Genomic DNA, 14,374 nt, shown 5'->3' with positions numbered 1-14,374 from the left:
TTGTTTTTCTCCAAACAGCAAAACCACACTAAGTCAGAGGTTACACAGCAATCTCAAATGCTGGTAACTGGAAGATAAGATTACTCAGAAGTATAGAAGACTGAATACTAGTCAAACCACATTTGGGCGAGTCCAGTATAAGGGGAAAGATGGTTATTTTTTAGCTTTTGCTATCTTCATCCTCCCTTCTGAGAGAAACCTAAAATTATAAAACATGTATTTAAAAGGCTTATTAGACTAGAAAGTGGAATGAAGAGCAATGACATTCCCATCAGCTTAAATTAGAAAGTCACACACACTCATATCACAGCCTACTAAAACACAATACTCATCAATATACTCACCAATGAACTAGAACATTGTATTGTATAGCCTAATTATGAAGTATATTGGTATCAATCTATACGCTCCAAAAATATAATTTCTCTAAGACCTAGATCTGGTAATATAAGTTAGTTCCTAGGTATGAGTATAAGTTAAAATACTCTTCGGTATAAGTGAATGAGTTAAAATTTCTTAAAGTACTTCGCCCTGACCGGTTTGGCTCAGTGGATAGAGCGTCAGCCTGTGGACTCAAGGGTCCCAGGTTCGATTCTGGTCAAGGGCATGTGCCTTGGTTGCGGGCACATCCCCAGTAGGGAGTGTGCAGGAAGCAGCTGAATCGATGTTTCTAACTCTCTATCCCTCTTCTTCTCCCTTCCTCTCTGTAACAAAATCAATAAAATATATTTTTTTAAAAAGTACTTCTCTAGTCCTCTCCTCCCCCTAGTTCCCCTTTGAGGCAGGACCCCACGTTCTTAGAGATTGCTGGGAAAATCCTGATAAACATATTCTCTTTCCTACCTCCACTTCCCAACCCCACCAGGCTCTCAGGTCTCCAAATAAGCAGAATTGTATAAACAAACTAAGTTATAAGTAACAATATTTTAGTATTTGAAATAACCAAATGAATTTAGAGAGAGATAAAAGAGCGAGTATTTGAGCATGTGAGCATTGTGGAACCCAAAGATGAGATACTGCCCACTACCCCCATCTCGGAACAGAAGGGTGGAAAGCCAGAGCTGCCTGCCATGCCCTAGCCAGTACCCACAGCATAACAGGGTCTCCTTGGCAGCTGGATCTGGAGTCTGGATGTTGCTTTATAAAGCCCTTTAATAAAATCTTTTTAAAAGAAAAAAAAAAAAAAAGAGCAAGTATTTGATATTCAACTTTTTCCAGATTTCAAATTTCCTCTGAACAACAGGCCCCTCTCCCCATTCCATGGCTTCAAATTTTCTTGGAACTTACTATCTCAGCAAAGTCCAGACCCCAGGACCAGAGGTCTTCCAAGCAGCCAATGATGGGCTCTCCTCAGGGTAAGTTATCCCTTGTCTTAAATTCTGCCAGTTCAGGGTTCTTAGGTCTGCTGCTGTCTACCCTTACAATTATCCCTAATAGGCAAATTCCATGCTCAGTGGGTCTAGCTGTCTGGACCAGACTAACTCCCAAGCTAGACCCAACCAGAGTTAAATTCCCAAGGGTGTAAGCTCTCAAGGGCGGGCCCCTTCTCTCTCTCTCTCTTTTTTTTTTTTAAATATATTTTATTGATTTTTTTACAGAGAGGAAGGGAGAAGGAGAGGAATAGAGAGTTAGAAACATCGATGAGAGAGAAACATTGATTCAACTGCTTCCTGCACACTCCCTACTGGGGATGTGCCCGAAACCAAGGTACATGCCCTTGACCGGAATCGAACCTGGGACCCTTTAGTCCGCAGGCCGACGCTCTATCCACTGAGCCAAACTGGTCAGGGCCCCCTCTCTTTTGAGATAAGTATGCACTTGTGTCTTTAGCAGGAGCAAGACTTTTTAAAACACTCAGAACAGCATCTCTCTAGAAGAAAAATAAATGAATTCTTAAATTCTAAGCATTTCTTCTATAAATGTTAACCATTGGAGCATAAAATCTAGCTCTGGTGCCAACCCTTGAACCAACTTTATCTATATGTGCATTTACAGCTAAAACTAAAATATAAAGCAGAAAAATGAAGGCGATCAATAAACTTCTATTAAGCAGCATGGTATAACAGAAAAGGCAGAAGTCAAGAAACTTTGGTTCTGGACCTGGCACCACCACTCGAACTGGGTCGCTTGGACTAGCCATTAGCCTTCTAAGGCTCATTAATTTCACTGCTCTAAAGGGCTGAGGAGGCTGGTGTAGATTTTTAGATCTCTTGCAGTTCCAGAAAAAAATAATCATCATTCTAAATTCTACTCCGTTTTGTTGAATGCATTTCTACTAGGCAAACTGTGGATACTTTTCCTTTATGACTTCTCACCAGACATTATTCAACTAAGTTAAATAACTGACATCTTATTAAAAATTAGCACTAAATATAAAAAAGGTGAACCTTCTGTCTTGGGTACCAAAAAAGTGGCATGGAAATAAACCAAGAAGAGACTTCTACTTTAATACTTCTATAGAACATGGAACACTTTACATTTTATACTCCAAGTTTTAAATTCTCTCTCTTAACCAGGAAAACTGAAACAAGTAACAATCACCAACAAAAAACCCCACAGTCTTGCAGCTGTATTTGAGAGGGAACTCTGTGCCAAGTGCAAACAAAACTGTTGGCTCTCCTGCCTGCAGGAAAGCAGCTCGGGTGTCCCACAGTGATCTGCCCAGTCTTAGTGACTGCTGAACGATTGCACAGACCCGCCATGGAATATTCCACATCAAGTGAAAATGAGGGTTAGGCTACATTGGGAAAAGGCTTTCTATATGATTTAAGTGAAAAAAAGCAGAACAAAAAACTACACAAACACTGTGGCCACAATTATATAAATGTAGGTGATGAAAATACAACATTTCACAGTAATTTGTGTCATAGTGGTGGGACTATTTTCACCTTTTCTCTACCTAAATTTTCTATAATTTTTTCACACCAGAAGTATTTTTTAAACCACCACTGAAGAAAAAAACTAAGCAAATCTCCTTCTAATGTTTTTGTTGTTGTTAATCCTCACCTGAGGATATTTTTCCTTTGATTTTTAGAGAGAGAGGAAGGGAGTGGGAGAGACAGAGAGAGAAGCATCAATGTGAGGGAGACACATTGACTGGTTGCCTCCAGCACAATCCCCAACCAGGGCCAGGGATCAAGGCTCCAACTGAGGTACAATCCTTGATGGAAATCAAACCCCAGACCCTTCAGTCCAAGGGCCAACAATCTATCCATTGAGCCAAATCGGCTAGGGCTCTCATTCTAATTTACATCGCTCTTTTCTAACCCAGCACTTAGTTGAAAAACAAAAACAACAGCAACAAAACAAAAAAACTGATCTTTCTCATTGCTTTTTCTGCTTTTGTCTAGAATTTTTTCACATGTCAGAATTAAAAATATTTTTGGCTACCAACATTGTAAGTCTGTTGCTAAATACCTTGGTTAAAGGATTCAGAAACCAAGCTGGCAGAATTCAAGTGATTTTGTGAGATATGTATTTCTCAAATCAAAAGAGGGCTTTGGCCTGGTTTTAGCAAATTCCAAACTTTTCCTGGGAAGGATCCTATAGGCAACACTTATTCCCAAGTTCTTTAACATCACCCACATTCCTTAACCGTAGTGATCTATCAGCATGCTTTCTGTAAAGGGCTAAATAGTAAATACCTTTGGCTTTGTAGGCCATTAAAGCTATTTAACTCCATCACTGTCGTGCAAAGGCAGCCATAGACACTATGTAAATAAATAAAATGTTTTACAAAATCAGGCAGTGGGCCAGATTTGGCCTGTGCCCAGTTGTTTGACACTTTTAATATATAGCACATTAGAGAACATCCATGGAGCCTGGAGAAATGGAAAAAAGATCTGAAGGACTATTTGCCCTTTCTTAGGGAATGAACATCAAACCTTATTTTGACAGCTATAGTGATCTACAAGAATTCTCTTTGAACGCAGTATACTAATGAATTCCCGCCACCTAAGAAAAGCTACTGAATTGGTTCCTCAAATATAGCAGTTCTCAACCATGATATTGAGAAAGACACAGCTATAGAATGTGTTGCAATTAATTTACTACTAATAATACAGTAATGGCTTTCAAAAGATTTTTAAAAATATGTATTTAAAGGGGTAGCTCAATATTCTCCCTACAGCCAGCATGGACCTGCACACAACTCTGGGTGTGTCTGCAGTAGCAAAGGGCTAATATGCAGTGTCAGCCGTTTATGTTGCACCAGAAGGAGCCTGAATCCAGCCCTCTCCATCTGAACTCAAACATGCTTAACTCTCTAGCTAACAACTCAAACATGTCAAGTTTGGATCAGTTACAGTCGTATTAATATTCATCATGAAGGCAAACAAGAGGAAACAGGAGCGAGCCAAGAAGAGCGAGAGGAAGTGTGATAAGACCTTCTACAGCCAAGCTGGATAATTTACTCAGATAGACAGTCTTCTTTTTATAAACTTTCATTGTTGTTCATCATAAAAGAAACTTGAAAATGCATGGAAATAAAAAGAAAAAATAAAGCCTCAATACTACCATGGGGCAATAACCATTGTTATCATTTTGGTTTCTCTCCCTTCAAATCCTTTTCCTATGTATATTCTTTAAAAATTATTTTTAATAAAATTGCTTTCTACTTTCTTTATAAAATATTGCCATTAGCACTTTCCTATATTGTTTAATATGGCTCAAAAACATAATTGTAATGCCTATATTAAAAGTCCATTAAATGGATGAACCATAATTTATTTACATTTATCCCCTACTGTTGGATATTTAGGTCATCTCCTTATTTTTTATATTACATTAAAAGTTGAAAATAATCCTATGGAAGCTTATAAAAGTATTTAAATACAATATTTTCTACTTATGTATTTGATAGAAGGTATTCCCTAAAACAGAGTAATATTCTGGGACCCTTCCGATCAGGCACATCACATTAGTGACCACAGGAAGAGGCACGGGGGCACTGGACCCACCACATACTGGAAGACTGACCATCTGAGTGAGTCCTTGAACTTCTTTACTGAAGGTAGATCAGGCAGTAGAGTCAATCAACAACCACAACTGAGGCCCAAGTGAGATGGTGTCATAAGACTGAGCCTTGACTGCTCTCTCTGCAATACCCAACAGAGGAAAACTGTTTTGAGTTGACTGCCATTATTAAAATTGTATAGGAGAAAGGATATCAAAAAGCTTGATATCAAAAGGATATCAAAAGTTTTTATTTACAGCATATAATAAATCTGTGGGATAGCTGAAATAAAAGGTCAACTAATTGGTCTTTCCCCCATGGGCATCTCCAGGCAGATTCTCTGCTGAGCGCTTTCTCTACAAGCATGATGTCGTAACAGACAGATGGGGGCACCAGCCTGACGTCAGCAACAACAGGGTGTGCTTCCAAAAGTGATGGGGCTATAAAATTTCAAGAGCCTTTCGCAGTAGAGCCCAAATATATTTCCCTTAATCTAGCCACCAATCAGAAATGAAAAGAAATTAATAATCTTGTTTATATAAGTTAAAACACTGGAAACCTTCTCTCCTAGAATACACTGTTCTTACGCAAGCCAAAGGAGAAGGATTGTAAGGTAACTTTTAGAGGGAGTTACAATTGCCCTCTTCAGTTACACATTTAAAAAAGCTCTAGTTCAGATACCAGTTTCCAAATTAAAAGATATGAGGGTACAAGGAACATGGGTATTTTAAAGAATACACAAAAATATAAAATACAGCAAAATTAAGTCTGAACCAGTCAAGGTAATACAACATTATTATTTTATTAAAGATGAGAAAAGGAATATTTCTGATTTAAATCCATGTCTAACACTGTATTTACCTCTGGAACTTTTAGAAAGAGATTATTTTCAAACCTAACTTTCCCAGAGTTATTTGGAGAATGATTTGCATTTTAAGTAGAAAAACAATCAAGCACAGAGTGGTAAGGGCAATTTTCCACCACCCTTTTGGTATCTATCTGACAAAGAGATTTGCATCAACAGGACACACACTCTTCTTTTTGTGTCATGCCACAAGAACTTTGAATATGCAAAAAGGACAAAGACTAAAGATAAGCTTCTCCATAGCATTAGAAAAATCAAGTTACATGTAAATATGTCAAATGTGGAAAGCAATCACTGTCCCTTCTTAAAACACTGGAAAGAGCTGGAATCAATGCTTCAGAACAGTGGCACCCGTGGCCAACAAACCCTTATGAAATAAACACTAAAATGTCAAATGCCACAGTTTATAGTTATAGTACCTGATCACCAACAATTCCCATAGGTCCATATGGAAGTGTGTCTTTCAAGACCTAAGGTAAGTTTATTGGAAAATGTTGGTAAGGACACAGCAGGCACACTTACCTTACCAGTGCATCTGGTTTGCTTAGCTGGTTATTAGGAATACAGTTTTCCATTAAGTCTTTGTGTGTAGTTGGGCTCTTGCTACTGCATTTCTGCTTCTTCTCATTTTTACTAGATGAAGAAGGAATGCTCCCATTTGTGGCGCTGTGACTTCGAGGTGAGGAGTTCACAACTCCACTGGCATTTTTGTAATTTTTTGAGGAAGCAGTGCATGAGTCCTCTTTCAAGAGGTTTTCTGTACTTCCCACAAGATCATTATTTAACCTTTTACTGTTGATATGATTTTCCATATACTCAATTTCTTGTATTTTAGAGTCTACAGGTTGTAGAATATTGTTGTTATTTATTCCAAGGTTGTGTTTTTTGGCATCCTTGTCCTTTTCTTTCCCTTTTTCTCGGTATTCTATCTCTGGCAAAGTTGTGGAGAGTTTTTTGTTGGCTGGGATGCCTCCGTTGTGGTGTATAAGGATGGAGGAATCCATATCAGGTAATCCTTTGGCAGCTACAATACCAAAAACAAACCAACAAACAAAAAATCCACATCAGAATATTTAGTTGTATAAAACAGAAAAGACTGATTCAATAAACTGCATTATCTATGCTTAGAAACTCACATTAATCTGCAAGCTCATTTAGAAGCAGTAACTACACCACATCATGCTAACTCCAAGAAGCAAATCCAAATAAATTTGAGAAGCTGAATACTTAGAAAATTGCCATCTACATGTATAAAAGCCAAGCAACTGGAACTACAGGGAGACCAGAACGACTGGTCACTATGATGCACACTGCGGCGGCCAACCGGCCTGATCGGGACACTGATCGGCCCCCCAAACCTCCCACGGCCCCTCCCCCTGGCCGGCCCTGCCCCCATCAGCTCCCCCACCCCGAATGAGGGTGGGCCGGCCAGGGGAGGGGGGGGGGGGCGCTGTGGGAGGTTGGATAGCCATCCCAGCCCCTAATAAGCCCTCTCCCCACTGCCCCCCCAGCTGGTCCGGCCCCATCGGGCCCTGATCGGGAGCAGGGCCAGCTGGCCAACTGCCCGCAGCCCCCTGGTCCGCCCCACACCTGATCAACGCCCCCCTGGGGGCCAACCTCCTGCGACCCTGTCCCCCGACTAGCAGGCCCCGATCACCTAATTGGGGCCTGCCAGCCAACCTCCCAGTCCCTCCCCCTGGCAGGCCCCAATCACCCAATCAGGGCCAGGCCCCGGGCTGGGACGAGGAACCAGGGGTGGGTGGTGGTGGATGCAGTGAGGAAAGGAGGAGGGGTGGAGGTCAGGAGGCAGGGAACCGTGCAGTGGCAGTGCGTGGGCGGAGAGGGAAGGATGAGGGGAGAGGTGGGGAGGTGGGGAACTTGATTGGCCCTGATCACCAGCCAGGCCTAGGGAACCGACCTGCGCATGAATTTTGTGCACTGTGCCTCTAATCATTTATAAACACCAAACAAGCCACTAAAACTTTGCCTCAAAAATACGATGAGGATTTTATAATTAAATCCTACTTCATTTATCGGTCAAATCAAACTTGAGGTGAGAGGACACAAGCAGACCATATTCGTAAGAAGCCATATTTTAAGAAATGTTTAGATTAAACAAACTTAATAACTTAATTGAAAACAAAGAGATTAAATGAAACAAAAGAAGTGTGATGTTACAATTCAAATCTACTTTTTTTTTCCTTGACTCTAGATTTGACATAAGAAGTCTGGTCTGGCTGGTGTGGCTCAGTGGTTGAGCATCAATCTATGTACCAGGAGGTCATGGTCAACTCTTGGTTAGGGCACATGTCCAGGCTGCAGGCTCGATCCCCAGTGGGAGTTGTGCAGGAGGCAGCAGATCAATGATTCTCTCTCATCATTAATGTTTCTATCTCTCTCTCCCTCTCCCTTCCTCTCTGAAATCAATTAAAAAAAATTTTTTTAAAGAAGTCTGTATCATTTACTAGGTATCTTATAAAAAATTTTCTGTTTCAGGTCTACACATTCCAATTTGTCAAAGTCTACTTAAAGAGATATTTTTGCACCACACCAGAGAATAAGATTTGGCATATATCAACTACAAATATGACCCCTAACCCTAACCCTAACCCAAACTTTCAACTATCAAACCAAAGAAAACTGATAATGCTGTAAATTCATCTATTGAATTAATTATATGCTCATTAGAGAGGTCCTTATAGAAAAGGTACCATTTCAGTTCCACATGGCATTATATGAGCCATTTAAAATGGGACTTTTCCATCTTCGCTCTATTCAGAAAAATTGTGACTTATAAAACAATTCTGTTTATTTCTCTGACTTATACTTTGATTCTTGGTTTGCTTCAGGTACAAACTCATACATTTATACATACTATTTTGCTACTTACTAAGAATGAATATTTTAAAATATTTATAACAATTAAAATATAAAAAAATAAGCTATAAAAATAAAAAATAAACATATTAAAGGTACGTGGTCTTCAGATCCTAGGTAGGGAACATCACTCACACTCTATATTTCATGATCAAACAAAGCAATGGCCCTAACGAGGAATACCAGAAAACAGGAAATCCTTGGTAATCTTCCAAAGTCCTAGCAACTTTTCCAAAAAATATAAATAAAATTGTACTGACAAATAAAATAATGACTCACCTATTGAGCCAATAGCTTTAGGGTAAAGACCTACCTTCCTCAGACTCTTTGTCTTGCTTCTGTAGCATCTGCTGCTCTGGGGGTAGGGCTTGTTGAAGAAGCTGCATGTAAAATTCGTTCTCTTTTTGTACTTCCTTTTGCTTCCTTAACCGCATTTTGTAGCTTACATAACTTTTGAAGCCAAAGCCCAAAGTCACCACAGGGTACCCAATACTAGAGAGAAGACAATCCAGCCAGTAATTGCAAGTTAAAAACAAAAGAACACGTGCATATGAACATGTCCTCATGCATATGAGGACACCTATGACTGAAATTAAGAAATAAACTCTAGATGATGATAGTTGAGCATTCAGCAAACACATAAATAAATGGGTGTCTGCTGTGGAAATGAGAAGCAGTTGGTATGTAGAACAAACCCCCAGGGAACAGTGGGACCATTAGACCATATGAAGCTGCCCATTAGAGTTGGCATTCTTCAAGCTAACTCAAGAAGTTACCACAGTGATTGCTGGATACAGTGGCTAATGTTGTTGATTAACATTCAAGTGCCTTGTGCAATATTAGAATTTGGGCATCTGTATGCTTTTAAGATCTAACAGGGTAGGGATCATAAGTCAATATCATAAGTGTTAAAAAATCAAAAGAACATCATTTGTTTTTTAATACCAGAAAACAGGCTCAAATTCAAGTGACTAATTTAATATTCTTGCTACCTGAGGGAATAAAAGTTGAAATATTTTCATTCAACTCATCAGTCTGTTTCAAAGCCTCTGCAAATACTGTCAAAACTTATATTATACTTCATTGCCAAAACCGGTTTGGCTCAGTGGATAGAGCGTTGGCCTGTGGACTGAAAGGTCCCAGGTTCGATTCCGGTCAAGGGCATGTACCTGGGTTGCGGGCATATCCCCAGTGGGAGATGTGCAGGAGGCAGCTGATCGATGTTTCTCTCTCATCGATGTTTCTAACTCTCTATCTCTCTCCCTTCCTCTCTGTAAAAAATCAATAAAATATATTAAAAAAAAAAACAAAAACAAAAAACTTATATTATACTTCATTAATTTTAAAACTTATCAGTCTCTGGAAAGCAATGGTAAAAAAAATAGCCTCATGTGAGAATTAACAACAAAAAAAGTTTCATGGTTAAGGTTAAATGAATAAACTATCTTAATATTAATTTACATTTTAAAAGAAAAAATAATATTCCTTTAAATAGTAATAATATTCCATTAAATATTAATATTTTCTTGCTTTTATAAATTAGATAAGAAAATTATAAATTCATTTATGCTTTATGAAATAGCCATATATTTCATCAAGACTTTTTAGGATCAATACCTTATCATTATGAAAACAGATAACACTTATCAGATACCTATGTACTTGGCATTAAGTTACACACTTTACATACATCACTTCATTTCATCTTTCCCATATCCCCATGAGACAAGTCCCCAATATACAGGTAGGAGAACTAAGGCTTAGAGACAGTGACATACATGTTCAAGGCAACAAAGCTGTTAGGGGACAGAGCTGGCATTCAAACACTCATTTGCCTGAATAGAGAGAGCTCATGCTCTTTGCCACCATGTTATGTGGTCTTCTGGGTTCACATAAAACCTCCAAGAAAAAATTTACAATTGAACTTATTACCATTTACATTAAAAACACTGAACTGAATTATAGATTAAGAATATACATAATACTCACCAGTGAGCAGCAAATGGACGACAAAGGTCTACATGAAAATTTTTGAGATCTTTAAATCTAATTGCTGCTTCAATATAAACAAAGAGTATCCAGAGAGACACTGTGGGCAAACACACTCCTCTTTCTGTGGAAAAGCAGCAGAGAGACAAGCATCAATGATACATTAACTAACAGAACAGATGGGTTGTTTGAAAGACTGGTTCAACTACAGTTACTTTCATTAAGACTTTCAAACAATTAAAAAGCAATTTAATACAAACTGAAAGCTTTTATATGACAAAAGATGCTATGGAATCATAGGAAGAAATAAAAGACAAACATTCTGGCAGCAAATATTTACAGTATATGTAAACAAAGGAGTTATAGCCCTAACATACAAAAAGCTCCTATAAATCAACAGAAAGGCAATGATTATAAGCCATAAAAGAAAATACATAGATGGCTAAAAAGCATATAAAAAGAGGCTCAATTTCACTACTGATTAGGGGCATACAAACTTTAAAAATGAGATTCCTTTTTTTAACCTATCAGATAAGCATAAATTTAAGACATGTAATCGTATAGGGAGGGTATGAGAAAGGGTTCATTCTCATACTTGGCAATGATATAAATTGAGGCAAACATCTTAAAAGGCAATTTGGCAATATAATTAAATTTAAAATACTTAAACCGTTGACCTAGAAATTCCAATTCCAGAAATCTACCCTACAGAAATATAAGAACCTTGAGATAAGTATATAAGAATATGCACTGTATTATTATTTGCAACAGTAAAAAAATAGAATTAATTAAAATGTCCATCAATAGGGAACTGTTAAATTTTGGTTAACTTATATAATAAAATATGATGCAGTTTTCAAAAGAATGAAGATCTGTACTAATATGAAATATGTAAAAAAATAAATTATTAAGTACAAATGAGCTACAACACAAAGAAATTTTTCTGACACTGAAGTATTATTAAAAAAAAATTTTTTTCTTAACTACAAGCTCATATTCCCTTTGTAATTAAAAACAATTTCCAAGGAAGAAAAAAGCAGCTTGCAACAGAATAAGTTGCAAATTAGAAATAATTTTCACTGGTTTTAGAATCAAAATCTGCAGCGAGGTCCATCTTTGTCAGGATGTGACTAATAATGGGGTATTTTATAAAGATGGGCTACATAGGCATGAGGTCCAACAACTGTGGAAAGAGCTCCTTTTAGACTGTATAAGGCAAGCAAGTTACAAAAGAGAGACTAGGGGAGAAAAATCAGTGACCTAAAGCTTTTTGCTAAAGATCTTTGGGATGAAACAAACAAACAAATAAATCATACAATTTTGGAACTAGAAAGAATATCATTTAGCCCTACTTCCTTATTTTACTGAAGAGTAAAGTGAGGCCCAGAGTTTATACAAATTGGTCCAAGTTTACAGAGATAATACTAAGTCTGCTTCTAAGGAGAATAAACCTAAGTTCCCTTAGGCCTAGTCCATAAAGAAGGAAAACACTCCCAACCTCTGTGAACGTAGCTAATAGACTCAATCATTCTTATAGATTATACAAAAAAAAGGTATTTTTACAATATAGGAATACAGACAGCAACCTTTAGAAAAATGCATCTTCATATTAGTTTCAAAATAATTTATATTCCCAACTGGCCAGTGCGGCTTGGTTGGCTGGCTGAGCATCGTCCCATGCACCAGGAGGTTCTGGTTCAATTCCCAGTTAGGGAACATGCCCTGATTGTGAGCTCAACACCCAGTAGGGGGTGTGTAGGAGGCAGCCAATTGATGTTTCTCTCTCATCGATGTTTCTATCCCTCTCTCACTCTCCCTTCCTCTCTCTGAAATCAATAAAAACACATTAAAAAGTTATATTCCCTACTCCCTATATTAATTTCTAAGGTTATCATAAATATAATAAAAAAATTACATTACAGAAAAAAATAGAAAAATTTGGACAAAATATCTGTATTTCTAAACCTATCAAATAATAAAATAAAATTATGTTGAAAATATTTTTGAACAACAGTCATGTTGTACATACAATTTTGTATCCTATTCCCCCCCTTTTAACAGCAAGGGGAAAAGATTATAATATAATATTCTTTTGTGGCAATATATAATTTCATCAACCATTCCTAATATTCTTAAGAAAGAATTTTACATTTTAACAACTGGGGAAAAATTAATCCCAAGTTACATAAACTGCACTCATGTTTGTTAGGCCCAATAGTAACACAGAGTTGTTTTGTTTGTTTGTTTGAGCTCCAATCATTCCTAATTAAAACATACTTAGCAGCTTAGCTATTCCGACATACATTTCTGAGCCTAGGGCTAAAGAGAGGCCAGTATCACTTATGACATTAGCTTCATTGCTGCCCTGTGGGTCACCCACCAAACTCGTTCCCAGTAGATTCTATTAATAGTTATATGCGTAGTTTTTTCTTAACTACTGAGACATTATTAAAGTAATTTAGGAAATCATTATAGTTCATCAGAGTCACAGATTATCTGAGCTGGAAGGCTCCCTTAAACATTATCTAGATTACTCCACTTTCATATGACAAAGAATAAACTGAGACCTAGAGACAGTGACTACTGTAAATGGTAACTCACTCGAAACAGGCCCAAGCCAAGGAAATACAAGGAAAAACTGGTGTGTAGGAAAATCTCTTTAATTAGAGGAAAGCACACTCAGAAACCATCATGCTAGCTTATAAAGCAAGTCATATATGAAGGAGTGATGAAGATAGAGATGGATAAAACCATGCTCATGATGGATACTTTAAGTAACAGAGCTGAACTGCGTCTTCTACATGGGCCAGCACCACCCTCTTAGCAGCTTTGAGAAGAGGATGAATGTTGCTCCAGAGAGCTTTTATTAGCTGGTGTTCCCTAAGTGGTCAAAATCCCACAGGTTGCAGCGGGTCCTAAGAATCAAGTTTCAGGCAGCTTTGCAGATAAGTTAAATGATCACATCCCTATGCATCTGATGTTCAGTCTCTGACAATGGAGTGGAACTGTCAAAACATCTCATTTCATCTTAATTTGAAATATCAGTAAGAAGAAGGGAGGTGACTGTGTAACTTCAAGTGAGAACATACCTGAAACAATACATTTTGGTTAAAAGAACTACTAAGGCCTCATTGGTGTGGCTCAGTGGTTGAGTGTCAACCCATGACCTAGGACAGTGATAGCGAACCTATGACATGCGTGTCAGAGGTGACACGCGAACTCATTTTTTTGGTTGATTTTTCTTTGTTAAATGGCATTTAAATATATAAAATAAGTATCAAAAATATAAATCTTTGTTTTACTATGGTTGCAAATATCAAAAAATTTCTATATGTGACACGGCACCAGAGTTAAGTTAGGGTTTTCAAAATGCTGACATGCCAAGCTCAAAAGGTTCGCCATCACTGACCTAGGAGGTCATGGTTTGTTCCCTGTTAGGGCACATGCCCAAGTTGCGGGCTCGATTCCCAGTGTGGGGCGTGCAGGAGGCAGCCGATGAATGATTATCTCTCATCACTGATGTTTCTATCCCTCTCCCTCTCCCTTCTTCTCTCTAAAATCAATAAAAACATTAAAAAAAGGATAAGAATTCTTAAAAAAAAAAAAAAAACCCACTAAGAACTACGGAGATTAGGATGATGAAGTGCTTAAAATAACACACAAGGAAAAGCTGATGAAACCAGAGATGT

At 37.9% G+C, this 14,374-nt stretch overlaps 1 protein-coding gene across 1 annotated transcript in view; it reads right to left on the bottom strand.

Moving 5' to 3' along the window:
* The window catches only part of MACO1 (macoilin 1), a 60,593-nt gene that overhangs the window by 30,176 nt on the left and 16,043 nt on the right, over positions 1-14,374 (bottom strand). Inside the window, exons 4-6 of the mRNA XM_036348211.1 lie at positions 10,686-10,809; positions 9,010-9,188; positions 6,342-6,843 (exon numbers count right to left, since the gene is read on the bottom strand). Coding sequence (XP_036204104.1) covers positions 6,342-6,843; positions 9,010-9,188; positions 10,686-10,809 — 805 coding nt within the window. The remainder of the gene's footprint in view (positions 1-6,341; positions 6,844-9,009; positions 9,189-10,685; positions 10,810-14,374) is intronic.

This window comes from Myotis myotis, unplaced genomic scaffold (genome assembly GCF_014108235.1).
Source record: "Myotis myotis isolate mMyoMyo1 unplaced genomic scaffold, mMyoMyo1.p scaffold_m19_p_2, whole genome shotgun sequence".
In the NCBI taxonomy this organism is placed as follows: domain Eukaryota; kingdom Metazoa; phylum Chordata; class Mammalia; order Chiroptera; family Vespertilionidae; genus Myotis; species Myotis myotis.
The sequence above is the reverse complement of the archived record's forward strand: the minus strand, read 5'-3'. Positions and strand labels throughout refer to the sequence as shown.